The sequence below is a fragment of the Fusarium flagelliforme genome (assembly GCF_020744385.1).
Source record: "Fusarium flagelliforme strain FIESC 12 MPI-CAGE-AA-0113 chromosome Unknown B0J16scaffold_8, whole genome shotgun sequence".
Classification (NCBI taxonomy): domain Eukaryota; kingdom Fungi; phylum Ascomycota; class Sordariomycetes; order Hypocreales; family Nectriaceae; genus Fusarium; species Fusarium flagelliforme.
The window spans coordinates 2,790,327-2,818,244 of NW_025763510.1; the positions used below are offsets into that span (position 1 = coordinate 2,790,327).

A 27,918-nucleotide genomic window follows, 5' to 3' on the forward strand; every position below is an offset into this window, starting at 1 on the left:
ATCGCACACGCTAAAAGTGTCAGTGTACAGTAGAGTCATACCGCGTGTGTTTACGCGGGAGCCAATGGCATCGCGTTTTAAACCCCACTAGGCGAGGGTACAAATTCTAGATGTAAAAGAGGCAGCCATTGAACTTTCAGTAATACGGCATCAAAGTTACTAACGAGTACAAGATGAAAAGATGGAATTGACAACGTTCCATTGCTAAGCCTCGGTCCAGCGCCTCTTTTGGGGCGCAGATCCTACTAAGGTTTGAGTAATGATGGGGGAATTGGCCGACGAGAGTATAGAAGGCAAAATACTTTAGCCACCTCATGTGAATTAAGGCCGGCGCTTCGGCTACTTTATTCTGTCACCCAAAGTCTGAGGGTATAATTCCTCTGATGTGATCTTGAGTACAACTCCTAGTCGACATTGAAGCTACTATGACTTATTCATCACTACCGATGAACACAGTTTCAAGTAAGAAACTCTATCATAGACTGGATACTCTCTGCACATTCAGCAAACGGCCACCGCTGAGCTAAGCGGTGATTCCCTCTATGAAGCCCCATCGACACCGCCAGCACTGTTTGTACCGTTTGAACCATTTCGGACCTCCAAAGCACGCTCATCCTTCTGCTTCCGAACCCCCTTGAGAGTGACTCTAGTTTCCTGGTGTTGCTCAAATCGCCGATAAGCGATCGGCGCCTCTTCAAGACTGTACTCATTGGAGAAAATGAACACAGGCCTGGCTCTGCCGTTCTTAACGAGATCCACAAGGAATCTAATGTTCCCTTTAACGTCCACCAGTCCTCCCTCGACTCTCACACTCTTGAACCAAGCTTCCGCGATCGGAAAACTAATCTCGGGCTTGAGTCCTTGAGGGTTATCTGGATTCATCAGCCCGGTGGCATACAGCCCAGCGATACCAACACCACCTCCGTAGGTAGTCATCTTGATCGCCTCGCGAATGATGTAGTCCGGCTGTGGCTTGAGGTTCTCATTCACGCAGACTTCGCCGACACAGTCAACGGCGCGATTGACACCTGCGGGACGGAGGCCAAGGATCTGGTCGGAAGCTTTACCACCACGGGTGAAGTTGATGGGTTGGGCACCGATGGAAGCAGCCAAAGCCAGACGAGCAGGGACGTGGTCAATCACGTACACAAGAGACGCCCCACGGATTATAGCGCTGTAAGCACACATCAATCCGATGCCTCCAGCCCCGAAGACGGCCACAGTATCACCAGCTTCGAATCCAGACTTGTTAAGAGCAGTCCATCCAGTTGGGAAGGCATCAGTGAGAGGAAGCCACTCTTTGTCTTCAATACCGTGGGGAATCTTGGCAAGGGATGAGTCGGCCCAAGGGATTCGAGCATACTCAGCTGTTTATTGATGTCAGACAATGCGCTTTTTAGGAGATAGAATGAGTCTTACTTTGCAGTCCAGCATGTGCATTAAACGCGCTTCCAAAGCCAAAGCCTACCAAAGGCTGTTCAGAAGGCAGTAGAGTGGCCTTTGGAAGCAAGTGGCCGTCTTCTGCGAAACACAGCACCAGAACGCGATCGCCAGGTTTGAAGAAGTCAACGGCGGTACCGACCTCTTCAACGATGCCCACTGCTTCATGACCCATACCAAATTTCTCATCGGTACCTAACAGACCGTGGTAGATGTGGAGATCAGAGCCACAGATGGACGAGGTGGTGATTCGTATGAGGGCATCTTCTGGCTCCTCGATCTTGGGACGTGGGATGATGTTCACTGCCATGTCTCCAACTTCGCCCTCCCACTCAACGGCCCGCATGAAGCCAGTCTTTGAGAGACCCTCCATTGTTGTTAATATTTGATATAGAATGGATTTGGAAATGAATAACTTAAGAAAGAATTTGAATTATGCAAGGCTATAGTTTAATCTCATGTCTTTAGAGGGAACTTTTATCTCAATTTATACTGTAGCTCCTTCCCATGCTTTTCTTTTTAGGAACCCATGTCAAAACGGAAATGACGTGATATGCTCTGCCTTGCTCAGGTCACAAGAGTTTATGCTTATCTCAGATGTAAGATAATACTACCCCATGGCAACCCTGTGAGCCACCGACGGGTAAGCAGGTACGGACAAGTAGTGAATGGTCGTCAGCATTTGGTCGTAACGCAAGTTAATGACTCGCGTATTATGTGATATGGTGGACTACAATAGTGAAAAACGTCAGCTTCATCTATAATAAGTGCAAAAAGGCGACGCATGCGGTAACACAGGCGGTCAGAAGGCGTCATATTACGTTAATGCCTTGACCTTTGCTCTTCATCTTCGCCCCCTCCGCACTTGTAAGACTGAGATATACTCAGCTAGGTACATCGATTGGCTAAAGCCTGAAGGTCAACCCTAAGTAAGAGCCATATCATGCTGATTTTACCACTTGCCAGGTAGACACTTAAAGTTAATTGGACACTGTCTCACGAGTGCCTTATACGATTCTCTAGCCATCACATGGTAAGGCCGATTCAGTACTTTGACAAGATTAGAGAAAGTACCTATTGCTTGTCCGAGTCATGTAATAAAATGCTACTGATGGCTGTAAGTAAAATATTATCGCTTTGTTGAAAGAGCACTATCTCGAAGACCATCTCTGAAACAAGCTCCTAAGGCCTTTGGATCTCTTGTTGCCGTCGGGTGAAGGAAGTCTAGCAACCAACTCAAAGACTTCTCTTACGCCCTCACCTGTTTTAGCGGAGCATTCAAGATATCCAATGGCTCCAATGGATTGAGCGAGATCGTTTCCCTGCGGTAGATGTTAGCCATGATAAATAAGCTATATCCCAACAAGATGGCTTATATCTCTGACCTGGTCCCAGCTGAATGGCTGCTGGTAGGTTTTGTTGAGATCCAAGATTGTCTTTGGGTCATCGCGAAGGTCCTTTTTAAGACCGACAAGGAGATGATGCGATTTGGGTGTGAAATGTGAGACTTCGCTGATCCACTGTCTATTTGTGAGCAGCCTGAGTCAATTGTCACTCTAGGGCAACTTACTTTCCATGTTACGTTACCGAATGAGTCGGGCGAGTCAATGGCAAAGCAGATCAAAACTATATGTGCGTCTGGGTATGATCTCTGTCTAAGACGGTCATGGTCTTCGAGGCCTCCGGTATCCCAGATATGAAGATTAACACCTTCAACATAAGCAGTATATTGCTCGAAGACAGTGGCGATATTGGTCTAATGTGTCAGAGAGATTGTTTATGTTCCAGGGCCATAATAGGACTCACAGAATAAAATAGACCTTTGCAGATATAGCTGATAAGTAATAAATGGTGAGTATCCGCTGAATATCATATTTGCTTGAAGCTCCAACCGAATACTCACTGACAAAGAGCCGTTTTCCCACATGCAGGATCACCAATTACTAGGACTTTCCTCTTCATCTTTAACCAATAAACCATTAGGAGCCTTCGTTATAAATACCGCGTAATGGTATAAGCAATTGTTCCTCACCTGAGATGTATTCCGTCGCTGACCACCGGTGACAATACTTCTGCCAGTTCCCAAAATGGCATCTTCACCCTCCTTTTCAGCCACAGTAGTTGGTAACCCGATCTGGGAGCTGGCGTCGAGAGTTACGTCCTGCTGACTAACTGGTGCCGAGGATGCATTCCTGAGGCTGGACCGACTCGATACGTGGGAAGGCACACGGACGCTGCTGTCCGTTTCCCACTCGACATCGTTGCAAACTGTCTCGGCATATGAAGTGAGATCGTCAAGGTACTGCTGAAGAATATAGTTTTGTCCGTTGGTCTCCGACGGAATCTCTCCGCCGGCCACAATAGCTCGTAGTCTAGTGAGCTCGTCCATTATTTGCGTAATCTGACTGGTGTCTTGTTTGATGTCGTGAACGTCGGTTCTGATGGCGGTTGTATCGCTTTTAATTGCTTTGGACAAAGAAATCGACACCAACTCTAATGCCAGATTCAAGGAACCTCGATGGGCCTCAAGCGACATGCGAAGGCCGATAACCTCATTCTTCCCAAATGTAGCCCATTTTAGGACTCCAACCTCGCCAGAGTGTTTGTCGAGGACAATGTTAATCTTGGAGACGACAGCGGAACAATTATGGATGATAGACAGAATCTGCGCCTGCAGAGACTCCGGTAGGATCGTGTTATCGCTGACAGCTGTGTCGTCTCTTAACAACTCCAGAACGAGTTCCAGCTGGGCCAATTCGCCGTTTATGGATGCTAGGTCAGACCGGGCGTCGCGACACTCGCGTGTAAAGTTGGTAACCGCCAGCGTCGTCTTGGTAACGGTACCTAAGAGACCTATGCAGGCCATGGTAATGGATAGTGGATCCATTTGTTCGGTGTAACCCTGTCGATATTCCCAAGAGGTCAGCGTCAGCACTGGGAGAAGGAACGTGTTTGTTCATGTGAGGAGATGGATGCATCAGCGCTAAGCGCTTTTGGTAGGCCTGATCTCTTGTGCAGCTGAGCCGATGATGAACCAGGTGGCGCACTGGCTATTCCAAAACAGGACGACGGGCATTCGCATGAGGCTCAGTGTAAATCTTTTCTATAAACGTTACCTCTTGCGAAGACGGAACTTTTCCAAATCTAAGTAGACGTTTATTTTTCTGCAATTAAAAAGTTATCTTAAGCTTGTGTTCTACTTGCTTATGCTATAACAAGTCCCCTAGAAAAGTAACTAAGTAGATAACTTAGATAGTTAATACCAAGTCTATATTAACTCTATCTTAACTCTATTAAGCTACGCCTAGTATATAAAGTTTAGATTCTATCAGGGGAGCCACCTCTTAACAGATTTAAGGTATACCCATACGTATACAGACATATAGTTCGTGACAGTAAACAAGACAAAAACACCCAGGTAGGGCCAAGCATCGGATGGCTCAAGTTCAAGTGTGGACAGGTACTGGGCCAATTAGTACAAGCTAATTCAAATGACGGAAATATGTACCTACTTCTTCGCCGGAGGCATATTGACAATATCCGCAATCTGAAGACGCATCGGGATTGGCAAGGTAACCCTTGGTGGTATCCAACCAGTCTTGCGCATAGGCTTCACAAGTCCAGTTTGGTGGAGCGTCGAAACGAATGAGCTCTGAATCGGCACATTGGACTGTAATGCGAGGAAGAATGATAGCCAGTGTTCCAGAGATCCAATACGTAAATGGTCCCACATAGTAAAGGGTAAAGCGCCAGACAGCTGGCATGAGAGACGCGGGCTGCAGGATGCCTAATAGAATCGCGAGTTAGCAAAACATACATACTTGAAGAGACCATCCATACCGTTGAAAAGCTCGGCAGCTATAACAAAGAAAGGCATGATATTTGCAGCCATCAATGCACCAGCGCTAGATCATCAGATTAGTAACTTACCAACAGAGTAAACCAGAGTTGAGACTCACCTAAGAGCAGCAATCCATTGTCCCCATGAAGTGATGAAAAGTTGAAAAAGAATAAACATCAAAAACGTGTATCCAGCTGCGACACCCAAAGGAAAGCCGACAAGGAAGTAGACCAAGACGTAAAATAAAACACCACCAGCTAACGCAAATGGTACTTCAGCAACGATCTGCGCAGTAGTAAAGGCCGTCCACCCATATATACGACTAGGGTATTCGCGCGCTAGCCAGATATTGCGGTTCTCATCAAACATCATTGCCGTTGCATTAATAATTTCTGGAACAATCATAAGAACAAGGAATGCTGAGAATATACGGTACTGCATAGCTGCTTCAGTGTCATTGAGCTGTAGGAAGATTAGGCCATTTAGGGCCGCGTGAACCACGCAGGCGTAGAGGCGCGAGTAGACGTAGTTGGGAGTGCGCCAATACTGAGCTAGCGTGCGGTGTGTGAGGAGGGTGGTTTGTCTCAGCGTAGAGGAAGTAAAGCCAGATTTGGCATGAGAGAATCTCTGTGATTTGTTGGTGGTTTCTTTCGCAGCTGTTAATGTGTCAATAGTATCGAGTACCTGGGCAGCCTCAGAGGATTTCGTCCAAACATCGGCCCATGATTCTTCATCCGCTGGGACCTTTTCTCGCACGGGAATTTCGATCAAAAGGTCTGCTACATTCTTGTGAGCAGAAACATGGACGCCGCGAGTTGAGAAGTAATTGACCACTTGAGCGACAGGCCCGAAATAGTAGACTCTGCCACCGCGGCTGAGTGCAAGAACTCTATCAAACTGGGAATAGTCAGCAGAAGGAATCAGTCAATGCGCGTGTGACTAGACTCACCAGATCGAAGTGTTCCTGGCTTGCTTGGTGAATCGTGCAGACAATGGCTTGCCCACCATCAGCGAGTCGTCGTAGCAGTCGCAGAATACTAATCGATCCTTGACTATCAAGGCCCTGGTCTAAAGTTAGTATTGTTTAGGGAAAGAATTCAAGGTTAGGTACTGACGCTGGTAGGTTCATCTAAGAACAAGAGCAGATTTGGCTTTGCACAAAGTTCTACACCAATAGTAGTGCGCTTCTTTTGCTCTAGAGATAAGGATCCGATAACCATGTCCTGCAGTTCGTTCATTCCGAGAACGCCAATGATTTTGTCAACATATGCTCGTTTCTCTTTATCGCTTGTGCTGGCACTCTGTCGTAGAAGCGCCGAGAATTCAAAAGCCTCTCGAACGGTGCTGGTTTCGACATGAATATCCATTTGTTGACAGTAGCCGACACTACTACCGAAAGATGGATCGACAGGCTGATCATCAACTCGCATCTCGCCCGTGACAGTACCGTTAGCTTGTTGCGTAAGGACGGTGAGCACTGTACGTCGGTATTAGTTTAGACCGGAGCTTAGACTAAATGGTGAACATATCATCATAAACTTACAAGTACTTTTACCAGCACCAGATGCTCCGACAAGAGCTGTCAACTTTCCAGGCTCACAGAAGCCAGAGACATCCCTGAGTAGCTGCTTGTCGCTGTTTTGGTAAGGAACAGTGTAACCGATATTTCTCCAAGTAAACGTCGAGCCAGACTGAACCAGCTTCTCATCTGGGTCGTTCCCGGATAAAGACTCGACCACTCCACCCGTGGCCTGTGGCTGTTGAATGGTTTCTTCGTCGTTTGTACATTTGAGCGCAGATCTTCGCCGTCTCGCATATTCAAGGATTGAGCCGCCACTGCGCACCCAATCCACGTGCTCCACAATTAACATGTTGATAAGGAGGAAGCCAAAGGTGAATATGAGTAAGATACCGTAGTTTCGGCCGATGTTAGCATAACTGAAGCCGAATTCACTTCGAAGGTACTCGCTGCCGTCAATGTCGAGCCGACCTTGAACAGACCCCTTAGATGCACATGCTTGGAAATTTGAATCATTGTAGTTCGATCCCTTCGGGATAATAGAGTCGGATTCGCAGGGAAAGCTTCGGCCTCTGAACTCAGCCGACATGATGTTTTCGTAGGCAAAGGGGACGGGGGTTAAGTACTACAAGTGATGAGCTTAAGAATGACGGTCGCATTGATTGAGCCCAGTACTTACCGCTAACCAGCCTACCCAAGGAACATCGGCAATCATTCGACCAACAGACCGTACGTAACCACCACAAGCAATAGCAATGATGAGGTAGACACCGCAGTATCTGAGTGCGACCTCTAGTTGAGGGGAAATGGCACCGAATACGCGATATGAAGCGGTAAAGCCCATGGCAGAAAGAAAGACTGACGAAAGAAAGATGAAGAAGGGACCGGCCTAGTCGTTTGTTAGCAGTTGTGGTAATGATTAAAAGAGGTATTGTCTAACTTACATCCATTCTTAATCCACTGAGGAAGTAGGCAATGATAGCATACGTAGCACTTTGAAGAAATATTAAAGGAACGTCAAGGATTGCTTTGCCAATAACCACGGCACAAGGTCGAACCATCGCGTACCTCTTCTGACGACTGACTACCATTCTATCATGGAATGCAGCGTCTAGCTCAGCCAATTGGAACCAAGCAACCAGCGCAGAAGAGTAAAAGCAGAAACCGCCTCGAGAATAGACGCCGCCAGAGTCAGCTGGCATGTTGTAGAACATGGAGGCTAGCAGAAAGGCGCAGACGACAATACAAATGTACTTGGAGATAAAAGGTGCTTTATGGCCTTTGAGTTGCCAAAGGTCACGTTTGGCGCAAAGGCAGACTTGGCGAAAGAAGGAGGTGTTGTAAGACGATTTGAGGCGGACAAAGCGCGATTTGCTGTTCTGACCGTGTGTTGCCAAAGCGTTTGGCATGGGAGTCTGGTCGTTCGACGAAGACCCGTCCGAAATATCGCTCTGTTCTGCCTCGTAAAGTTTGATTTCGTCTTGGACATCTTGGAATGCCTGACTCTCGCGGAATGCTTTTTCGAGGTTCTCGGCTCCACGGGGAACGTTGTTTTTAGTATTTTGTCGAATGTTGTTACCATCGCCTGAAGCGACGCTCGTGAGAAAGTCACTCAATGTCTGTCGAGGTAGTCGTTCGTAGCCCAGAGAGTTGAAGTACGCTTCGGCGTTTTTGATCGGGCCCTGGTAGAGCATGCGCCCCTTATCGATCAGCAGCACTTTGTCCATGAGATTGCATATGGCATCTGAAGCCTGGTAAAGCGATACTGCTGTTGCTCGATGACAAGCATCCGTCATAATACGCAGAGACCGGATGAAATCAACGGCAGAGGACGCATCGAGTCCTCGAGTGGATCCATCCCATGCATTCACCGACGCATCAGATGCCAGGGATTCCAAGATTGACACACGTTTTCGTTCTCCCCCTGATACGCCTCTGATATACTCATTCCCAACTAACGTGTCCATGACATGTGTCATACCGAATGCCTTGCCAAACTCCTGAATGAAGCGCGGTGTTTGGTGTAGCCATCGCTTCGGTGTTTTGTTCCGCAGCGCAAAGTCGAGTGTTTGGCGGACAGTCAGCGTCGGCAAGTGAAGGTCATCCTCAGGAATGTACGTAACCAGGCCACGATAATTCTTTGACACTTCCTGTGGTGAAAGGCCAGAGTAGTCAATTGAGCCCTTGATGTTGAGAAAGGACTTGTGATCATTTCCAATGGTGCGCAAGAATGTGCTGCATCCCGACCCAGGGTTGCCCAGTACACTATTTAAGGTTAGTAGATCTATCGCATTATAATAGATTAGTCTTACAGCATCATCTGTCCATTGCGGACTACGCCCGAGAAATCCCTAATCAACGGCTGACCATCTTCAGCTTTGGCAGGTGACACAATGTTTTTAAATGTCAATTCGTAAATTTCTTGAAGCGTCAAGGTCCTCCAGATGGCGTCTTTGAGCGTTTTAACAGGAGCAGCGCCTCCTGCTCGACCGTATGTCGTTACTGATTTGAAGCATACGCTCAACGGTGGCGGTCCAGGGCTGCCTTGGTCGCTTTGCAGATATTTCTCCAAGTCTTCGACCGCAGGATTCACGTGGGGTGCTGTGACAGCCCTGTGGAGTCCTGCAACTGCATGTTCTATTTCGTCGTCGACTGTGACATGAGTAACCCCGTCTTGAGATCCTCGCTCTGGTTCTGCGTGATTGGCGTGGTGCTCATGAGTGTTGGTCCTGGAAAGGAGCGTTGGTGGCATGGTGTGTTTCCTTTGATGTGTAGATATGACTTGGGTCTAGATATACCTGATGGTGTTTGTGCGTGATGCCTAAGCCGTTTTGTTTGATCCATCAATGCTCTAAAAAAGATCTTTCGTCAAACATTACGGATTCTTCTATCACCTTATACTGGTTGGCGAAGGGATAAGCTTAAATGGGGCTCTACATGTCATTACCTCAATATGGTAGTGTTGTGGATAATGGCAAAATAGCGTCGTCTTGGCATTGCTAGTTGTTGCTTCAAATAGGCAAGTGGGGCTTGGTTACGAGTGTCGCTAAAATTTCAGTCTGCCTCGGCGTCATCAGTCCGCAGTCCGCGGTACGCGATGACAAAGTCCGGAAAGGACCTTCTGTTATTCCGAAGTTTTAGAAGTGTTGTATTACTAATTATCAGAAGCGAGACAAGGAAATCTTTTACCAACACTATAACATTATTTTAACCTAGTTCGTATCAATCTTATCCAAATATTGATGTTTGCGGCACCCAAGAGGTGCTGGGCGTGCCACCGTCGCCGGCTCAAATGTGATGCCACTATCCCGGCCTGCCGAAAATGTATCTCTAATGGATTAGAGTGTCCAGGGTATGGTAAACCATTGAAGTGGATGAGCGGCGTTGCAAGCAGAGGTCACATGAAGGACACTGCATATGAATCATGTCCTACTACTATGTCTACTCGTCCACGGAAAACCCGACAAGACTTGGTCGTCCTGCAATATGATCCCCCACCGAGATCCCGAACCTCATCAGGCCCCTCGGCGGGTAATAACCGGTCACCCCTATCTATCACGGCATCCCCACCAACCCAACTTACTGACCCTATTTTTCAGGATATGGGTCATGATAATAGATATTTACTAGACTATTGTATGGTTCCTGTGACCACTCCTACCTATCAATGCATCGAGGTCTGCTGCTAACTGAACGTGAAGTTGATCGAAAAGTATGTTCTGTCTTGACCTTCAGCGATGAAGCCTGGACTCCGTACCGAGAACTCATGGCTCTTGTCGGATCATCCGAGGGTGTGGCAAGCGCTATGATGGCCATGGCAGCACTTCATGCTATGCACGGTTCAATTGGCTCACCCATCATGCTAGCTCATGCTGCACGGGCAAAGAACGTTCGAATCGACGATAAAGAACTCAGTCCGTTCCAGTCGCAACTACTACATCACTGTATATCTCATAAGCAGAGAGCTCTTGAGTTTCTTTCCACGGCTTTACAAGATCCCGACCAAAGAAACAAGCTGCAGACCTTTGGGATTGCTGTTGTTCTCGCTCTTTTGGAATGCTTCGAGACAGGTGCGGGATCATGGGCTATCCATCTGGAAGGTGCAAAGAAATTGCTCGAAGCTGGCATTCAGAACAGTTCTACTCTGGAGGGGTTCGTGGATGAGCTTATGCTGTGAGTCACCATGAATCGCATACGTTTCTAGCTCAGGCTGATATATGACCAACAGATTTGAGATATTTGGTTCTACATTCGTACCACCCGCCGTAGTGTCCACGTCAGTCACAACGCGAACACTCTCGACAACAGCATCTGAAACACGCCTCGTATTCGGCAATAGTTTTGTTTGCCCTGTTGCAATACTTCAATCAATTACTTCAGCGACGACAACGTCAAGAAAGGCACGACAAGCCATGTTGGACTTATCAAACACCTCCGAAAGCACATTGGCAATTGAAAGTTTGAAGTCTGACCTTGTGAAAATTCAACAGTTCAGTTGCTCAGACTGGGTCAAAAACGTTATACTAACCACAAAACATTTGGAAACTGTGTCCAATTATGTTCTTGTACAGATGTGTCTCATCTGGAAATTATCTGCAGCGATATACATCTCCCGCCTTCTTTACAGCCTCAATCAGGATAGACAGTACCTCTCGCCCATCACTGATGATCTACTCACTGCTTTTATGCCCATACGGAACACGGTTTATCTTAAGTATCTGACATGGCCTGTTGTTATTGCCGGGTTTTCAAGCACGAGACCTAGTCATAAAGCATGGACCTTGTCAACGCTGGACGAGATATGGCGTTTGACACTTTGTGCAAATACTAAGGGTGCGGGAATGGTTCTTCTAAACCTTTGGGGGGTGAGAGATGCGCGAGAAATTGAGGTGGGAGATGGTCATGGGGAAGATTGGGATTGGTTGTGTGATATGTCGAGTCTTGAAAACCACTGGCTGCTTTTTTGATTTGTTTATTTGGAGTAGACTAGAGCAAATATACTACACTAACAACTACTGAACCGCCGCTTCTATCAGTTCTTTCCACTCTTTTGAAGAATTTAAACACAACGGTAACACTATGCATTTCACAGTAATCATCACCATGGTCGCAGGCATCGCTTCTACAGTGTCTGCCTCTCCCGCTAAAAAGCCTGCTCCCGTTGCAAAGTTAGCGCCAGACAACACCCTCGCCGTCGTCGTTGTTAGCGCAATGAACGGATGGGGATACGAGCAATCTACAACTCCTGTTCGCGTCCCCTTCGGCAAGCTTACACACTTTGATAAGCTTTTCATCAGCTCACTCGAAGTCCGGGGTGTCATGGTGGTAGGCGATGGACTTCCTGTTCCGAAGGACGATAAGGTCAGGTGCCATCACTACAAAAATCAGTACTGTCTCCAGCTTGGTAGCCTGGAATTCAAGAAAGTAAACCCTGCACTTATTTCTACCGGCTCTGTGGAATTTGGATGGGTTTTGTGCCGTGTTGAGGAGTAAAGATCGAAGAGGAAACATGCTATCATCTGGAGTGTAAGATTCGATTTAATTGGGTGAAGCTGTGAGTTACAGTTGTGTTTTAGATGCATGGAATTATCTTTATTTCTTTTCTTTATAAAACACTTTTTTGGGGTAATGTACAGTACAGGTACTGATTCATGTGAACAGTAAGTGCCAAGCGCTTAAAGCAGTAATTTCCTTAGGTAAGCTGACATCCTAACCTGCGTCGCGACTGTTGTTATCTTGAGGTTTCTTGATCTGCTTACCAGCACTTCCCTTGCCTCTTTCTTCTTCCCATTATCCTTTACGCACCCTTCCCTGCCTACTCTCGTCATTTGTTTTACTACTTCTGTTTCCCCCTTCTGGCTAATATTCAGTCAACGCCCCCTTGAGATGGCTACTGCAAACGGCCTTTCTGCCCTCCCCTCCTTGGATATCACGCCCGAAAAGCAGGCTGGTATCCTCCACTTCATCAGCACGCAGTTGAGCTTTAAGCCCGTGCCCGTCACGGACGTCGACCTCACTGGCAAGACGGCCATTGTTACCGGCTCCAACTGCGGCATCGGCCTCGAGATCAGCCGCCAGCTCCTTAACCTTGGCCTTGACAAGCTTATCATTGCTGTCCGCAATGAGCAGAAGGGTAATGCCGCCGCTACGGACCTCGCTGCTGGCCGCAATCCACCTCTGAAAGACGGCACAATCGAGGTCTGGAAGCTTGACCTTGACTCATACGACTCGGTTGTCTCCTTCGGCCACCGTGCTAAATCGCTCACGCGTCTCGACCTCGTCTTCCTCAACGCCGGAATCGTCCTTGCCAATCGGGCTTTCAACGAGCAGACCAAGCATGACGAGATCATCCAGGTTAACTACCTGTCCACTGCCCTTCTAGCCCTTTCTCTACTGCCCGCCATCAAGTCCACTCGTCCCAACCAGGTCGGCCCGACCCGCATGACATTTACCTTGTCGGAGGGTGCCGCCTGGTCCAAGTTCAAGTTTAACCCCAATGAATTCATCCTCAAGGCTCTCGATGCTCCCACCAAAGACTATGACACCACCTCCCACATGATGACTTCCAAGCTTCTCGGTCAGTTCTTCGTCGCTGATCTCGCTAATCGCGTGCCATCCTCCCTCGCCATCATCAACAGTGCGTCGCCCGGTGCCATCCACGACTCTCAGTTCAACCGCGAGATCGACCAGACCTTTGCAGGCGCCATATTCAAGAGGTTCCAGAAATACGTTGCCAACACCTCGACAGTAGGAGCCCACATGATGACTGATGCTGCACTCAAGCACGGCGAAGATACCCACGGACAGTTCTTATCATTCCAAAAGATGGTCCCGTAAGTTCCCGTCTTCCTGTACCTATTCACTGTGTATTTTGTCAACTCTGGCTAATAACCCACCCTACCAGGATGGCACCCATCCTATACAAGGAAGAGGGCAAGAGAATCAGCGAGAAGCTCTGGCAAGAAACCATGGAAGAGCTAGCCTTTGCTAAGCCTGAAGACCTTCTGAAAGCAGCCCTCAATTAATGGTCTTGGGTACCGACGTCTGATTCGTAGTTCCGCCAGCTTAGCTGAAGAACGTATTAACCGTCTGGTACTCTTAGCTACCCGAAAGTAAAGCCTATAGATAACATGCAGAAGTTTGAGTGGATTCGATGACGCTGGATGTGCCCGAAATAAAGTTGGGTACGAGATCGTTTACTTATTTAAATGCCTTCAATTAAATAACAGAGGTGAATAATTTCCGATGCGCTGTTGCTTGACCCATGCTGCTAACTGGTACCGTTGAAATCATGAGTGTTTTGCTTTGATGCTTTACAAATCTACACCCAAGTAATCTCCTGGCTTTGAGTGTAGAATCGCGTAGTTTAATTCTTCAACTCTTTGCCTTCGTGATCTACAAAAGCCCTTTCATAGTTGTCTCATCTGAAATTTGGCGATGATGATGCGAGGAGTCAGGAAGATCAATTCAAAAGCTCGACAACAATTCAATCTTTGACGCAGAGCTACGAGACCATACCACGTGATCTGCGCTACCCTAGATCGATAAGCACATACTTTATGTTATCTAGTAAATAGTACAACAATGCTTTCAATTCTTGCTGATACCAGGAGGATATTGAAATTATGTTGAAGTGCGTCAGAATCTCTCCTAGATCCACGAGATCTTCGACGGTGCGGGCTCATCCAGGAGCGCATCAGCTGAGTCGACAAATGATGAAAACGTTGAATTTCTGCGATTGATTGTTACGTGTTCACAAAAAGATTGGTTACCTCAAATGAGATTGAGTATATCAGGTGGAAAATAGCTTGGATCGCGTGGTAACCAGCTGCAGGGTTATGCAAGGCCGTTGTAAAAATTAAAATTTTAGGGAGTTCCTGCTGATTGTGTAGGGTATGATTTAGCCGAGTCCGATGCGGCATAGCATGGACTTTACGTTTGCAGGAACTCTCGGCAATTGAAGCATTAAATCGATTGGGGATAAGAGGTCATGATCAACCAAATGTTTTTGTTCTCACTACCTTTGCCTCACGGTAGAACGGATAGCTCAATTGAAATGGACCGCCAGTCGGTGGCAATGCAACACTCTTGAATCACCAAGCACAGTCTGCCTAGCTTAGGCCCCTGATGTTTCATGTCGGCTTTTCGGCCCGTACATGCGTTCTTTAAGATCACTCAAGTGGAACTACCAGGATTCTGAACTAGGAAGATTTAACGCTAAGAACATACTAACTACGGTCGTACCCTGCACAAAAGCTAAGTCACAGTTCAGTAAATAAGCTCACCCAGACAACACTAATAAATGGATCCCCGAGAAAGGTGGGTCAATTTAACGTATTCCGAACTTGGCCCTGTTATGAACTGGATGATGGTGGTGTCGTTGATCAGACTAGGATCAAGGGCGTGTCTTACCCTCTCGTGAATATTGTTAAAAGAGCAGGTGGCATGTTAAAATTTCGATACGTATTTCAACAATATTAGAGCCTGGACCTCGTTCTACCCCATGTCAGCAAGGGTAAAAAGGAAACTGCAAAAAACTGAAGCGGGCTACATTGACTTGATTCTAGCTTGTATGGGGGCAATGTTCCGCTGTCCCATTTTGATGATGACTGGAGGCGCATGGCCTACACCTTAAGAGGTGAGGCTGGAAAAAGATCAGGAGTTGTTTCTAAGTTCACAAACAGACATTCGTGTATCCCAAGCGTATAACCATACATGCTGGACGGAGCAAAGTCCAGTTACTGGTCTGTGGTCCTATAATTTCCTAAAATAATGTTACCGTTTGTGTTCTATATTTCTGCTACGTCATCAGTTTAATTTTGAACGTCGAGCATAAGATACGCACTTGGTTATCCTAAATGTGTCAATTATTCAGTAACTTATCATTATGGCACTCGAGTCAAGTTCAGTCTAAAGTAGTTCGCAACCGACGTCCCTATTTGAACTCTCAACGAGGATCATAGCGGAGCTCCCACACACCACCGCGGAAATCGACATCTTTTGTTCCTTTACGGCAGGTGGCGGAGCTTCCGCTCCAGAATGAGTTAAGGTAACGGCATCGCATGCGCCGGCGCATCTGTAATCTCAATCGTCGGGTACTAAGTGGCTCTCCGGAGTCAAGCATACTAACTAGCGTTAGGGAATCATTGGCTGCTAATTGATGTTACCAAACTTATTAACACTAGTGAAGCTGATCTCGCTGGAAATGAACCATCAACTCCTGAAAATCCATTAAATCCATGGCGGATGCTAAGCCTTCTCGCCAGCCAGTTGTTTGGCCAGTCAATACAAATGTACATATATACTGAAGGCAGCTTCTGTCCTGGCTGACACTATCCAAGTCAACACGCCCATACTTTTGGTTCTTCACGTCCAGTATTATATTGCGTCGTCAACATGATTTCAAGCACTGCAGTAATGGTATGTCGTCGCAGCCCCTGACTCAGTAAGCAAACAAGGTATGCTGATCTGATAAAAGGCCTTTGAGTGGACAATTCTCGTCCTTGCATATGCCCTTGTCGCATGTCGCATTTATGTTCGGTTGAACTTGACTGGGTCAGGGTTACATTCTACAGACTATTGGCTCATTCTTGGATTGGCATCGTGTCAGGGTTTGCTCATCTGTGATACCCTGACATACAGCATGCATGCCATGGATAACTTCGTAACTGCCGATAATCTTGACATTATCAACAAGGTATCTCCTCAACCCAGCTCTGACTCTGACCCAAATTACTGACTCATTTTTTAATCTTAGATTAGGTTCGCGACAAACTACTTTTTCGATGTAGGGATGTACTTCCCCAAGTTCAGCATAATTGCCTTCTATTACCACCTGGTGCCTGTCACAAACTTAAGAACGCGTCGGTGTCTCAACCTACTGACTGGGATTACGGTCTGCTTTGCCCTTATTACCGCCTTTTGTGATACATTCTGGTGTGGTGCCAATCCTGCTATCAATTGGTTAGTTGAAGTTCAAGCCCTCTATCCTATTCAAATAATCTTACCACTTTTACCTACAGGGAAACAGAAGGTTCATGTACAGCTTTCACTTCAATGACGTTGGTGAAACTTAATTGGTCTTTAAACTTCATAACGGAAATACTCAGTATGTTTGCAATATCAGTTATCCCCTAACTTCACCTGCCACGGCTTTTCCATATCCAACCTGGTATTACTTCGGCTGATATGATTTATGACAGACCTTATCTTCCCAATTCCTCTACTACAAGGTCTTTTAACTTCCCGTCGGAAGAAGATCGGCCTTGCAATAATCTTCAGCATGGGATTGATAACTATCGGTGTTAGTATTGGACGATTCGTTACGATGCTATATCTCAACAATGACATCTCCATATGTAGGTTGTCGAGTCTTGCATTGTGCCTTGATCTGACAATATCTAGACATCTGGGCTACTGCTGAGATCTGTATATCGGTCATGATCGTAGCCCTTACGGCCCTCCGACCTCTTCTTCGAAAGATTACCAAACAGACGATTATAAGCAGCAGTGATAGATCACGAAGCCATTCACGGAAGACCCCGCGCACTAGAGGTTCTACTTACTGGCCAGGGAGTACCGACGTTTCTCGCAGGAATATGGTTGACGTTGGTGTAGAAAGCTTTGCTGGGAGTGAAATGGAGCTTCATACTATGAATGATGGAATAACAATGACACAGGAGGTACATGTATCGGTTGGTAAGGCGAGTTCGGATTTAGATGGCTAGTAATACCTGTTAATGTATAATATTAATGGATATCCTCAACGTGGCATCCTCTCCCTTATGTGTTCAAGGATATGAAATAGCTGGAACCTTGGTGTTACCCCTGCCACCATCTCAGAGATTGTATCCAGCACTGCCTCATTGATAGCTCCTGGGATTGCAATCTTACAGACATCCATCTTACTAGGTTTTTTCGTGAGCTGCTCGGTGCTGAAGTGTCAGGATACCTGGCAGGCGCAAAAGCATACTATCCAGGGTCTCAGGAGATTCAAGGTACAGTGTACAGGGTGGTATACAATTCTCCAAAGCTATTTTAAAAGTAAAATTGTAAATATTCATTGATTGCTATGTTTACATGTTTGTGACATTAGAATACTAGTAACGGAGTGGAAGGGTCTGAGACCTGCCAGCAATTGACAAACAGTAACTGAGCGGTAAGGAAGCCCCGAAGGTAACTCGTTCCGTAGAAAACTCCATCTTCGTAGATGTGTGGATGGTAACCACAGCCGTTTCGGCTGCGGAAGCCTGGGATGGAGGTACTGTCATGCCGCTGATGGCTTGATGAAGGTATCTGCTGCATCTTGCCTTTCCCTCCCCGTTACGACCACAGAAGCGGTTGTACAGAGGCTTATTGACTTGACATGGGGTCGTCGTCCGTTACCGAGATTGGAGCAGATAAATGCTGTAGTGTCGATATCGGGGGTTACGCCGTGGGTAAATTTGTCGCTGTTTGCTGGTTTGTACCCGCATCCCAAATTGCTATCTTGGTTTTCGACGTACGCCACAGTAGGATCAGTGCAAACACCAAAGTCAGGGCTTGCACGAGGGATGACGAATACATTGCTAAGATCCGCTTGCAATAACAATGCAAAACTGGAGAGAAACACAGTCTCGGAAATAGCCACAGTTGGGCTGTGATGTTAAGAAGGGGAGACAAGAGAGTAAGGGATTATTTAATGACAGATGACTGATTGAAGATAAGAAGATCCTTACGATACGTAGCTCATGATGGTACTATTTATGTCTATGGATTCTCCCGTGGGCCTTATCAGACAGAACTTACCAAGGTGGCACGTCGTTACCAGCTTCCAACTTCAGCAGAGGAATTGACAATTAGCTTTCTCAGACCGCTGCAGACCCCTCGCAACATGCCCCTGCTAGCTACACTACCAGGCAGTTCAAGTATATATTGACAGGGGAGCCACGTTTAGCTTTGTGGACTTCGGCGATTGCCGTTGCTCTCATTTCAAATCCTCTTCATGGTTAGTCTATAGGCTGGCTCGAATAGACTTCAAGCTAGTATTAGTACAGAATGGAAACACAAATCCGTGAGATCGTCCCAGCGCTACGTAATGTTCTGACTAGACCTTCCCTTTCCAGTAAATCTATAGGGTATTTACAAAACGTCTAAAAAAAAGAAAATCTCAAGTCGAGAGTAAAAAGCTGCGCAGTAACACAGGCTAAGTCTGGTTCCGTCCTGCAAGTCATCGAGATGTAGACCACGTTGTGCTGAGCTCCTGCAAGAAGACACCACCCAAGTTAATGGCGCCCTCGGTAGTAAGTCTGTTAAGGATATAATAATGTTATAATTTACATAAAAGGCCCTATTTAGATAGAAATGTCAAGGGCTGTATAATTAAGCTTGAATCTCCCTTTCGAATACGGTCAACTCTACTAGTTCAGCTGTACTTGAAGAAGCCTCATCCGACATCTGCTTTGTCTTCTGATTGTATACCGACCTGTCTGTCTTGATACCGGCATTGTCGGCTGTTCTTCCTTCCTGTCGTCGAGAGGGTCCTGATTCGTGAGCGTAGCTAGAACTGAACGTGCTTCTGGAACCTGGAAGGAATCTGACGATCAGGAGACGAAGGTCTGGCATGCAGACACACCAGATTCCGACGTTGCCTTCGATGACAGACCAATAACACGTTTCGTAAAAGTTCCCTTTACTCTGTTAGAAGCTTTACTGTAGGAGGGACCAGTCGTACCTACAGGTTGGATTACTGAAGCTTGTAGAAGCTATCAAGACTCGCAGCCGGACAATACTAACAATGGAGACACTGGCGAGTCAGCAACGTATGACATCAATGATACCGATAGGACTTACAAAGTGCCGAGAGCGAACATCAATGCCACTGCCAGTTTTCTCTTCCACTTCATCTGCAACCGCACAACCTGCGATAAAGGAATTACCAGCATCCAAAGGTCTAAAGTAATGCTTAGCAGCGCACTTGCAAGCGTTACCTCGCCAACCCCTACACAATGTCCTTTATGTAACTTGTCCCACCCATTCCAGGCGAAGTGGATCGGTTGGCATTGTGTAATTGCTAAGGTATCGAAGACGACTGTACCTAGTCCTGTCGTGGCGATTGTTCCCCATATCAACTTCCGAGTCATGATAGTGGGGAAAATGCGGAGGTAGAAGAGTAGGATGGAAATTTTCGTTAGGAAGACCGTGGTTATATAAAGAGGCTTGATAACGTAGATGTACTAATTTTGTTAGATCTTTGAGTTACGAAAGACAAGGGGTACGAACGCAGAGGTATGTTGTGATGGTGTCGCCACTGAATTGCCATGCGTCCCTGCCGAGACCATGCCCGGAAACTAATCTCTGTAAGTATCTAAGCTGAAGGCTTGTAGAACGGATCATACTTACGGCCATAAACACACATAACAGTGAGCCCCAAGCTTACGGCCTGTTCTCTCGTCAGCTTATACTTATGTCAAAAGAAAAGAGGTGCCTACAAAGCACGCTATCGTTATGTAGTCATCGGCCCGTAATAATCTCTCATATCGTAATTTCTCCCAGATTCGAAGTCCAACCACGATTCCAGAGACGACGTTCAAAGTGACAGCCAGAATGTCGAATTGCACATGTCGGTCTCGTATGGGGAATTCGCATGCAGTCGAGGTCACGTTTCTCGTCGCTAAAAACATTAGTGTATGTCCTTGCAGCAATCTAGGATACTCACTCAATGCCTCTCTAGGCAAGCAAGCCTTCTCCACACATACTACCGCCTGAGTATGGAGGTTTTGGTCGGCGCAGATACAATTGATTTCACTTCCGCAGGTCGAAGGTATTTCCGGTTGGACAAAGCAGTGTTTCTATTATATATTAGCATGGTTTTGGCGATCTCGGTAATCGACATACCGCACAATCGGGAACCTGATTCAGAAACCCTGCAACATCAACGCTAAAAGCTTGGCATACAAGACAAGCCAGCGCCACACATAACGGCACACGCATGGTATAGGTGAAATGCTAATGCAAAGCAGTGTCACTGGGAGGATTCAATGGAAAGGAGAGAAAGCAAGAGCTGATCCTTTAAGGCCTTTATTGAAGAGCATGTGGCGACTGATGTACACTGCCTTAGTAATTGTCTGGCTCTTAGAATCGAAACTCAATCCCGTAGGTTTCAGCCCGTCTACCTCAACTAGACTGAATTAGAAAGGGGTAGGTGGAAATTCCGGCATAGTGGTAACGGAGTTTAGTGCCCCCTTGGGTAAAACGTTTCACTAGTTACCCGGACCTTTTAGGGTTACAGTTGCTGTTTTTACTAGTGGTTTTACATAAACTGTATATATCCATGAATGGTTTATCCGCTCTTGGAAACTAACAGGAAGTGGAGCACTAGATCAATTCCGTGATTCGGGGGACTGAAGAGCAAGTGCCGTTAAATGCCTAGGGTCAATCAAAGCAGGGGTAGTCGGCCCGTGATCAGCTTTGCTAACTCAATACAGAAAGCCAACCTGGCTTTACATTCTTATCATACTTGTCTCTTACAGTAAAGCATATCAAGGTAAGTTACTGCAGCCTAACAAGCTATAATCTCATTAGTTTAGATTATTCCATGCATTATATAGTTTAAAATTAACATGTTCACCTTAGATTACTCACTTATAACTAGATAGAATTCTTAGTCGTCATTGCATTGTCTTACTTAATTGTACTAAGACACAGTTTTACAGGCTACAGGGTAATAGAACTATTATGTGTAGGAAGAAATCCGGTAGGAACTGCCTTTGCTGTCGACAAGATAGGTGCCCAAGAGGTGGTCTTGCACTTCCGCTATGGCAATCTTGTTTAAGAAGTCTGTACTTAGTTAAAATGATCTGCATCTAAGCAGAATGCGGGGGCAGATAACACAGGAAAGAAACCATTTGACTGGAGTACCGAGTAATCTAGAGCGTACTTTGTTTACATATGTCCAGGTAGTAAAACGCCTCAGAAGGTTGACTTAGCGCTGTATCGGAGAAAGGGTGATGTCGATACTTGCTGTCCGCTTCCTTACACTACCCTATGGAGGGTGATTGAGCTCTCTCATAACGGGAATATGTTTACCCACGTATCAATCAACTGAAGAGATGCCGAATATATTAGAAGGGGTAAAGGGTATCCCGAAACACTACTTCCACGTTCCCCAAAGCGTGTCTAAACTAAAGCGTTTACAGCTCCCCGGCTCTTAAACTCTTCGCTATACAATTGGCCTGAAAAGGTTCTTAGCAACCGTCCCAGGGGCAAGATTGGAGCCTTAAACTCTATTACTTACTAAGATAGCTCAGCATATCCTTCTAATTTCGGGGATCCACTATGTCTTGCTGATCCACTGAGTGTCGGGAACTACCGAATAGAACTAAACTGTACTAGATTTCAGACTAGTAAACCTTAGTATCTGCTCTATCTGAAACTCTGAAGGTACGTACTACGATTATTTCAAGGTGCGTAAGAGTAGTTGTAGCTATCTATCTTGGAGCTTTTCCGAGGCGTAAATCCCGAGGTATACAGGTAAAAGTAAAGCAGTTGTAAAACATCTTCTTCTAACTTTAGGGTACCAGCAGAGTAAATAGGCCTGATGTAAGCAATCAGTTTCACCCTAGCGTATCCAGCATCAGTCATATACAAACTTGGTTGAAATTGAATTTAAACTGTCTGAGAGTGCTAATTCGAGCCTCCAAGCAAACATCACAAGTTGATTTAGCTGAAAAGATCAGACTCACCACACGATTGAGTTAAAGCTCTTACAAAAGAAAGCCATCACAGATGCTCATACATAGGTTGTCTAAATACTCAGGTATAGTGAACAGTTCGATTCAATAAGCAAGTAATTTAACAATCTATTGTTGGACCCTGGATAATATACAAAAAAGATTAACTGTCCGTCTATATGCTATTCTTCACCAAACCAAGTTCTCCTCTAACTTCCACATGATCATTCCAACTAAGCAGCAAACATGAAGCCAGCAACACAGGCTGCAGCGGCAGCAGCAGCAGCAAAAATGCTGACACCGTGGGGGGCACAAGCATCGTTGGCCACTTTGGTGGGTACAGCCATAGGAGTAAAACCAGGAACAACAGTCTGTATGTCGACAGTCTGAGTGGTGCTAGCGGCAGTGAAAATGACAGTTCCGGCGTTGGAGCACTTCGGGCCCACCTGTTCAATGATCTTGTCAAGTTCGTCCTGGCTGACGCAATTTTTGACAAACTCAGTGAAATCAACTCCCTTTTCCATCTGCCAGTTGGCTACGGAGGTCCAGTAGCTCATCAAGGCCGAGGAGACGGAAGAAGGGGCCGTAAGAGTGCATTGGTCGGCGTGGGTAGCACTAACGGCCCAACTAGCGAGACCACTTCCAAGGGTAGGGATGTCTCGCAGAATAGAAGTGGCTGAGCTTTCGCAGCCATGATCCGAGCCGCGGGCAAAAAGGGCGTTGATGTCGCGCTTGTTGAGGCTGAAGTTGGGAACGTGTTCAGCGACACGTAGAGTCTCGAAGATGTGGACAACATCGACGTGCTGGACATCACCAGCAGAGACGCCTGTGGCAGCTGCAGCCGCGATAACGGGAAGATACTTGATCTGCATATTGAAGAGTAGGTGTAAATGCAAACGGATAAGGTTTAATAGGTGAAACTGTAATTCGTGTCTGAGAGATGATGATGTTGCGATACTGTAGCAATAACGAGGACCATAAGCTGGAATGCAACGATTACTTATACTATAGACCATCTAATGATCTCGACGCCATGATCAGGACGAGATCATAGTACCGCCTCTACAAACGTGTTGTCTCATGGAACCTGGTCATATCGAATCTCAAGGCATTCAACCCACGACAATGGTTGTTCTGGAACAACTTGGTGCCTTGCTAAGGCTAAAGAAATTATACAAGGCACAGCACGATGAAATACCCATTCAGGTAGCCAATGAGATCACTTCCGCTGGGAGAAGGGGAGATAGGAGTTGGGGTACCCTTGTACATTGTAACAAGGCTGAGCAGAGCGAAGTCGGAGGGCTTACAGCACTAAATAAACAAAGTCCGGGGATCCACTGGGCATCGGGGATCCACTGAGCATCGGGAATCCACCCGATACCAGGAAACACTAAATAGAACTAAATTGGATTAAACTTTCAACTAGTAAACCTTAATATTTTCTTTAACTTGAGCTCCCGAGGTACTAACTATACAATCGTTTTTATACAATTTCACTGATATTCTGCGGGAAAAGCCTTGCTGCACACGCTACCATTTATTTATCGGCCAGTGGGGTAGGGTGTGGAACATGTAATTCCGGACGCTTCTGCCACCAACGGTCGTCTCCCTCAATTATAGAAGTTTTGACCCACCGAGCTTTTCCTGCCACGCTGTCTACAGCAGCCTATTTTACTAATTTCTAACATTTTTACCATCCTTTAAACAGGGGCATTTACTACGAGGCAAGCTCAAAGAGTTATCAAGCTGTCCTTCACAGTCTCGAATATATTAAAAATAAAATAAGAACGGAAGCGCCGGACCTTGTCCTTCTCTACTTTGTCTAGCTAAGTGGAATAAGTAATTAAAGATACTTTGCTAATAAAGATTGAAACAAACATAAAAAAAGTCGAGAATACAATGCTCCGTACTTAGGCTGTCACGTGTAAATAATTTATCAATAACACTTCTTCTCAAGTGCTTATAATTAAGATCATTACCTCGAGTCTTTCCCACAATAATTCAGATCACAACCACCTCCCGCTAGGTATCTTTGTTTTTCCACACTGCGACATATTCTATTGAAATGCATTTTAAAACCCTTATATTGTCACTCTTACCCTATTTGGCTGAGGCAAGCTTGTTGACGCCTCTTCCTGCTGACGCCTCCAAAGGCGCCCTGAAATTCCATCCATTGTTGGATATTGATGACAAGCAATGCGTCTTTACTGCAGCCATCGACATCAATGGAACAGTCAATGATGGACAAGTTCCCGGCAGCCTTGACGACCCCTGCAGCAACCTGAACCGTTTGTCCCATAGTAATGTATACGCTCGCGAGAGATGTAACCACTATTGGTGTGCCTATATGTACGCCTATTATAGTGAAGCGGATAACGCTAATGGATGGATAACCAAACGCCGTCATGACTGGGAGCATGTTATTGTTTGGACTCTGAATGATGAGGTTACATACGTTTCCTGGAGTGCTAACGGAGATTGTAAGCTACCATATAAATCGCCTTCAATCACATATTAATTATCCTTCTAGACACAACCGCATATCACACCGAGGTCCTATTCGATGGTACTCACCCTAAATTTGTTTTTCACCAAGGCTGGTTCACCTACACCTCTTTGCGACGAGCTACTGGAGACGATACGATTGACAACAACACTTGGAAGTGGATTGCTGGTGCTTTTGCCCTCCTCTCGTGGGAAAAGATGGATCCACAAATCTTGAACAATTTGAATGTCCACGACTTCGGGGATACGCATCTGGATCTCACGGAGGAAAGATTTGGTCATACTCTATTTAAGAATATGCCCTCAGATGCTAAGATTAATGAGGGTTTCAATCCTTGGGAATTTTAGGATTCCTCTATGCTGAGGCCGAAGGATCCCAAACTGCCCTCCTTTGGCTCAGCGTCCGGAAGTTCGGGCCTATCGCACAAGACCGGAAATCGAAAAGAGCTGGCTGGCAAGGGTAAATTAGTTGACCAATCTTTCCTATTAGATATGCTAAAAGTTGGTAATGGATCGATATCGACTTTAGCTTTTGTGTTTGTTTAGCTACCTTCATTATTTAACTTAGAATCCATTTACCCTTGAAATGTGATCTATTTAAATAATTACTCTGATGTACATACCCACCCTAATATGAGCTTATCTACTTATGGGAGTTGGTTGTTGTAAAGCTACCTCATGAAGCAACGCATTTTATGCACAGCCGAAACCTAATGTTAGGGCAATTGGCAAAGCAAAAAAAAGGTCCCGTGGGAGCATCGGAGTCATGGTGCTTGAAAAGTGTAATACAAGATGGAAAGCTCATCATCAGGCTACCTCATCTTTTGCAGGGGGTCGGCTTCTCCGTTAATTCTTAGCTTCGCCGCAAACCTCGTCAAGAGCGAAATTGCGAGTAAGCGACATGTCCTAGTCTGTCCGTAGCAACTTCAAATCTGGATGACTGACCGCCATGGGACCCCTGTGTTTCACATCAGAGGTACCGCATTCGCAGGAAGATTGGAACCCGTCAACAAGAACAACATGAGTCCACACTGCCAAGCAGGCCGAACAGCCCCATGTCAGGAGGGTCGAATCGCCGTAGAAGTTTGTATTAAAATCCCGCAAGTCCTCCAGATCCTTTTAGTTTCCGGTTTTTCGCAGTCTATTCGCCATGTCTCCACCTCAAAAACAGCGGCCAATGGTGCCATGGCTATTGCTTCTAGCTTGGATTCAGCCGTGCTGGAGTAGCTCCCTATACGCTTACGCTACTGAAAGAACCACCCAAGTCGGAATCCAACATCCATCCACAGGTGAGATCTGGTATAGCAACTGCAACAGTGAAGATATACCTATCTTCCCGCTTGATGAACCGAATGTTCTCGAAACCGATAACAAACCACGCAATGGTACTGCGCTAGCTGCAGCTGGCTGGTGGGATACACAAAAGATTATTGTACTTGACCCCCCATGAGTTTCAAGCAACAACTAACATCTGATAGGCCTCCATTTTCTGGCAGTCAGAGGATGGTACTATCGTCAACGGGTACTACGAATGCAACATGACAACGGGAAAGCTACAGCGATCTAGCGAGTATCTTATCTCATCAGCCGCTGAGGTTGAGTCTGTCCACGGTGAATCTGGCCTTGCAGTCAACCTACTTGGAGGTGGTGAAGATGATGGATATCGCCTCTTTTACCACAACCAAGATAAACAACTTAAAATGCTAACATATACCGATAACACCAATTGGATTGACGGAGGTACTATATCACAAGATACGGCCAGTGGAACTGCAATAGGCACTGTCTTCTTTGATGCAAAGAATATCACAGTGACCTTTCCGAAGGGGATAGATAATATCGAGACATCTCGTTTCCAGAAAATTGGAGACTGGAAGCTGTGTATGGATTTCTGACTCTTCTATCTATTTTCTCTGTTATTAACTTAAACTAGCTTCTTTCCCGCAGAGAATGGCAGGTAGCTACACCAACGATACCAACAATACCAAGATCAGCATGAGCAACGCCCCCCAGTATGCACTGCCTGGATGGAACGCCTCCCTCGAAGCCATAGGCATGGCCACGGATCGATCGACAACCAGAAGTCTCTTCTACATTGGTGACGATAATTTAGTTCACGAAGTCATTGCTGTGCGGAACAATTGGCAGCTGGCACCCAACAGATCTGAGAGCATATGGCCTCCTGCGGATAATCCAAGTTCGGGCCTTGCCGTGGCATACAGCCAGGGCAAGGGCATGACGTGGATGTACTACTGGTCTAACCAGACGATCATACAAGCTCACAAGAACGCGAGCAACGAATGGGAAGATGCCAGAGCGCTGCCGCAAGTCGCTCTCAAGAACGAAACTTCGAGTTCTGAGGACAAACCAACACAGGACGAAGATACCACGACTAAGCCAATGAAGGAAGATAGCACTGCCACCAAGTCAACTGGCTTAAGTCCTGGCGCCAAAGCTGCAATCGTTGCTGGAGTCGTATCCGGAGTCGTCCTTGCTGTTGGCTCTCTTATCTGGTTCTTCATGAAGCGACGCCACAGGCAAGGGCCCTTTATCCTAAAAGAGGAGGCATTCGTACCTGCCGCTATCGGTACTCCTGCCACTCCTCCTCCCCTGTACGAGAAAGATACGTACAAGGTTGGTGATGTAATGCCACTATCGGAATTGCCTAGTAAACCCGGACCTGTTGAATTGGACAACCCTTCAGTAGTTTATGAATTGCCAGGAAGCTATATACGATAGTCTGCAGCTTCGAATTATTCCTTGTAGGCAATCTTTTATCACGACCTAGCTTCATCTTTTCACACCCATCCCACCAAAGCCCTTGCGTCATCACCAATCACGACGGGGCCGACAACACCAAATATCGGTCCCAAGGACGGTAACCAACTAGGAATGGGCTGATG

The 27,918-nt window shown here is 46.3% G+C and overlaps 10 protein-coding genes across 10 annotated transcripts; 5 read left to right on the plus strand and 5 right to left on the minus strand.

Moving 5' to 3' along the window:
• Window positions 1-540: 540 nt before the first annotated feature.
• B0J16DRAFT_406513 (uncharacterized protein) lies at window positions 541-1,813 on the minus strand (the record flags this gene model as incomplete). Its single annotated transcript, XM_046132972.1, has 2 exons — window positions 541-1,367; window positions 1,420-1,813. The coding sequence occupies 2 exons, from the start codon at window positions 1,811-1,813 to the stop codon at window positions 541-543; spliced, it is 1,221 nt and encodes a 406-aa protein (XP_045978406.1).
• A 588-nt stretch (window positions 1,814-2,401) lies between these two features.
• B0J16DRAFT_351295 (P-loop containing nucleoside triphosphate hydrolase protein) lies at window positions 2,402-4,348 on the minus strand. Its single transcript, XM_046129175.1, has 6 exons — window positions 3,473-4,348; window positions 3,344-3,402; window positions 3,247-3,274; window positions 3,011-3,196; window positions 2,826-2,960; window positions 2,402-2,762 (listed from the first exon to the last, which is right to left on the minus strand). The coding sequence occupies exons 1-6, from the start codon at window positions 4,325-4,327 to the stop codon at window positions 2,592-2,594; spliced, it is 1,434 nt and encodes a 477-aa protein (XP_045978407.1). The 5' UTR covers window positions 4,328-4,348; the 3' UTR covers window positions 2,402-2,591.
• Window positions 4,349-4,768: 420 nt separating this feature from the next.
• On the minus strand, window positions 4,769-9,552 carry B0J16DRAFT_419274 (P-loop containing nucleoside triphosphate hydrolase protein; the record flags this gene model as incomplete). The annotated part of the gene is made up of 10 exons (XM_046133818.1): window positions 4,769-4,903; window positions 4,953-5,227; window positions 5,281-5,345; window positions 5,400-6,178; window positions 6,231-6,344; window positions 6,397-6,758; window positions 6,825-7,425; window positions 7,480-7,689; window positions 7,745-9,065; window positions 9,113-9,552. The coding sequence occupies 10 exons, from the start codon at window positions 9,550-9,552 to the stop codon at window positions 4,769-4,771; spliced, it is 4,302 nt and encodes a 1,433-aa protein (XP_045978408.1).
• A 1,014-nt stretch (window positions 9,553-10,566) lies between these two features.
• B0J16DRAFT_275656 (fungal-specific transcription factor domain-containing protein) lies at window positions 10,567-11,767 on the plus strand (the record flags this gene model as incomplete). The annotated part of the gene is made up of 2 exons (XM_046123714.1): window positions 10,567-10,973; window positions 11,029-11,767. 2 exons carry the CDS (start codon window positions 10,567-10,569, stop codon window positions 11,765-11,767), a joined length of 1,146 nt encoding a protein of 381 aa, XP_045978409.1.
• Window positions 11,768-12,606: 839 nt separating this feature from the next.
• On the plus strand, window positions 12,607-13,825 carry B0J16DRAFT_406517 (uncharacterized protein; the record flags this gene model as incomplete). Its single annotated transcript, XM_046132973.1, has 2 exons — window positions 12,607-13,633; window positions 13,705-13,825. Exons 1-2 carry the CDS (start codon window positions 12,687-12,689, stop codon window positions 13,823-13,825), a joined length of 1,068 nt encoding a protein of 355 aa, XP_045978410.1. The 5' UTR covers window positions 12,607-12,686.
• A 2,371-nt stretch (window positions 13,826-16,196) lies between these two features.
• B0J16DRAFT_325548 (uncharacterized protein) lies at window positions 16,197-17,527 on the plus strand (the record flags this gene model as incomplete). The annotated part of the gene is made up of 6 exons (XM_046125892.1): window positions 16,197-16,220; window positions 16,279-16,497; window positions 16,558-16,763; window positions 16,823-16,908; window positions 17,003-17,158; window positions 17,205-17,527. The coding sequence occupies 6 exons, from the start codon at window positions 16,197-16,199 to the stop codon at window positions 17,525-17,527; spliced, it is 1,014 nt and encodes a 337-aa protein (XP_045978411.1).
• A 1,633-nt stretch (window positions 17,528-19,160) lies between these two features.
• On the minus strand, window positions 19,161-20,771 carry B0J16DRAFT_276191 (uncharacterized protein; the record flags this gene model as incomplete). Its single annotated transcript, XM_046123727.1, has 9 exons — window positions 19,161-19,468; window positions 19,517-19,584; window positions 19,632-19,684; window positions 19,769-20,014; window positions 20,061-20,128; window positions 20,181-20,220; window positions 20,270-20,451; window positions 20,497-20,629; window positions 20,676-20,771. 9 exons carry the CDS (start codon window positions 20,769-20,771, stop codon window positions 19,161-19,163), a joined length of 1,194 nt encoding a protein of 397 aa, XP_045978412.1.
• A 1,972-nt stretch (window positions 20,772-22,743) lies between these two features.
• Window positions 22,744-23,382, minus strand: B0J16DRAFT_325551 (uncharacterized protein; the record flags this gene model as incomplete). The annotated part of the gene is made up of 1 exon (XM_046125893.1): window positions 22,744-23,382. One exon carries the CDS (start codon window positions 23,380-23,382, stop codon window positions 22,744-22,746), a length of 639 nt encoding a protein of 212 aa, XP_045978413.1.
• Window positions 23,383-24,575: 1,193 nt separating this feature from the next.
• Window positions 24,576-25,363, plus strand: B0J16DRAFT_389950 (necrosis inducing protein; the record flags this gene model as incomplete). Its single annotated transcript, XM_046131846.1, has 2 exons — window positions 24,576-24,990; window positions 25,041-25,363. The coding sequence occupies 2 exons, from the start codon at window positions 24,576-24,578 to the stop codon at window positions 25,361-25,363; spliced, it is 738 nt and encodes a 245-aa protein (XP_045978414.1).
• Window positions 25,364-26,165: 802 nt separating this feature from the next.
• Window positions 26,166-27,754, plus strand: B0J16DRAFT_275994 (uncharacterized protein; the record flags this gene model as incomplete). The annotated part of the gene is made up of 3 exons (XM_046123723.1): window positions 26,166-26,447; window positions 26,494-26,896; window positions 26,949-27,754. 3 exons carry the CDS (start codon window positions 26,166-26,168, stop codon window positions 27,752-27,754), a joined length of 1,491 nt encoding a protein of 496 aa, XP_045978415.1.
• Between the last annotated feature and the right edge of the window lie 164 nt (window positions 27,755-27,918).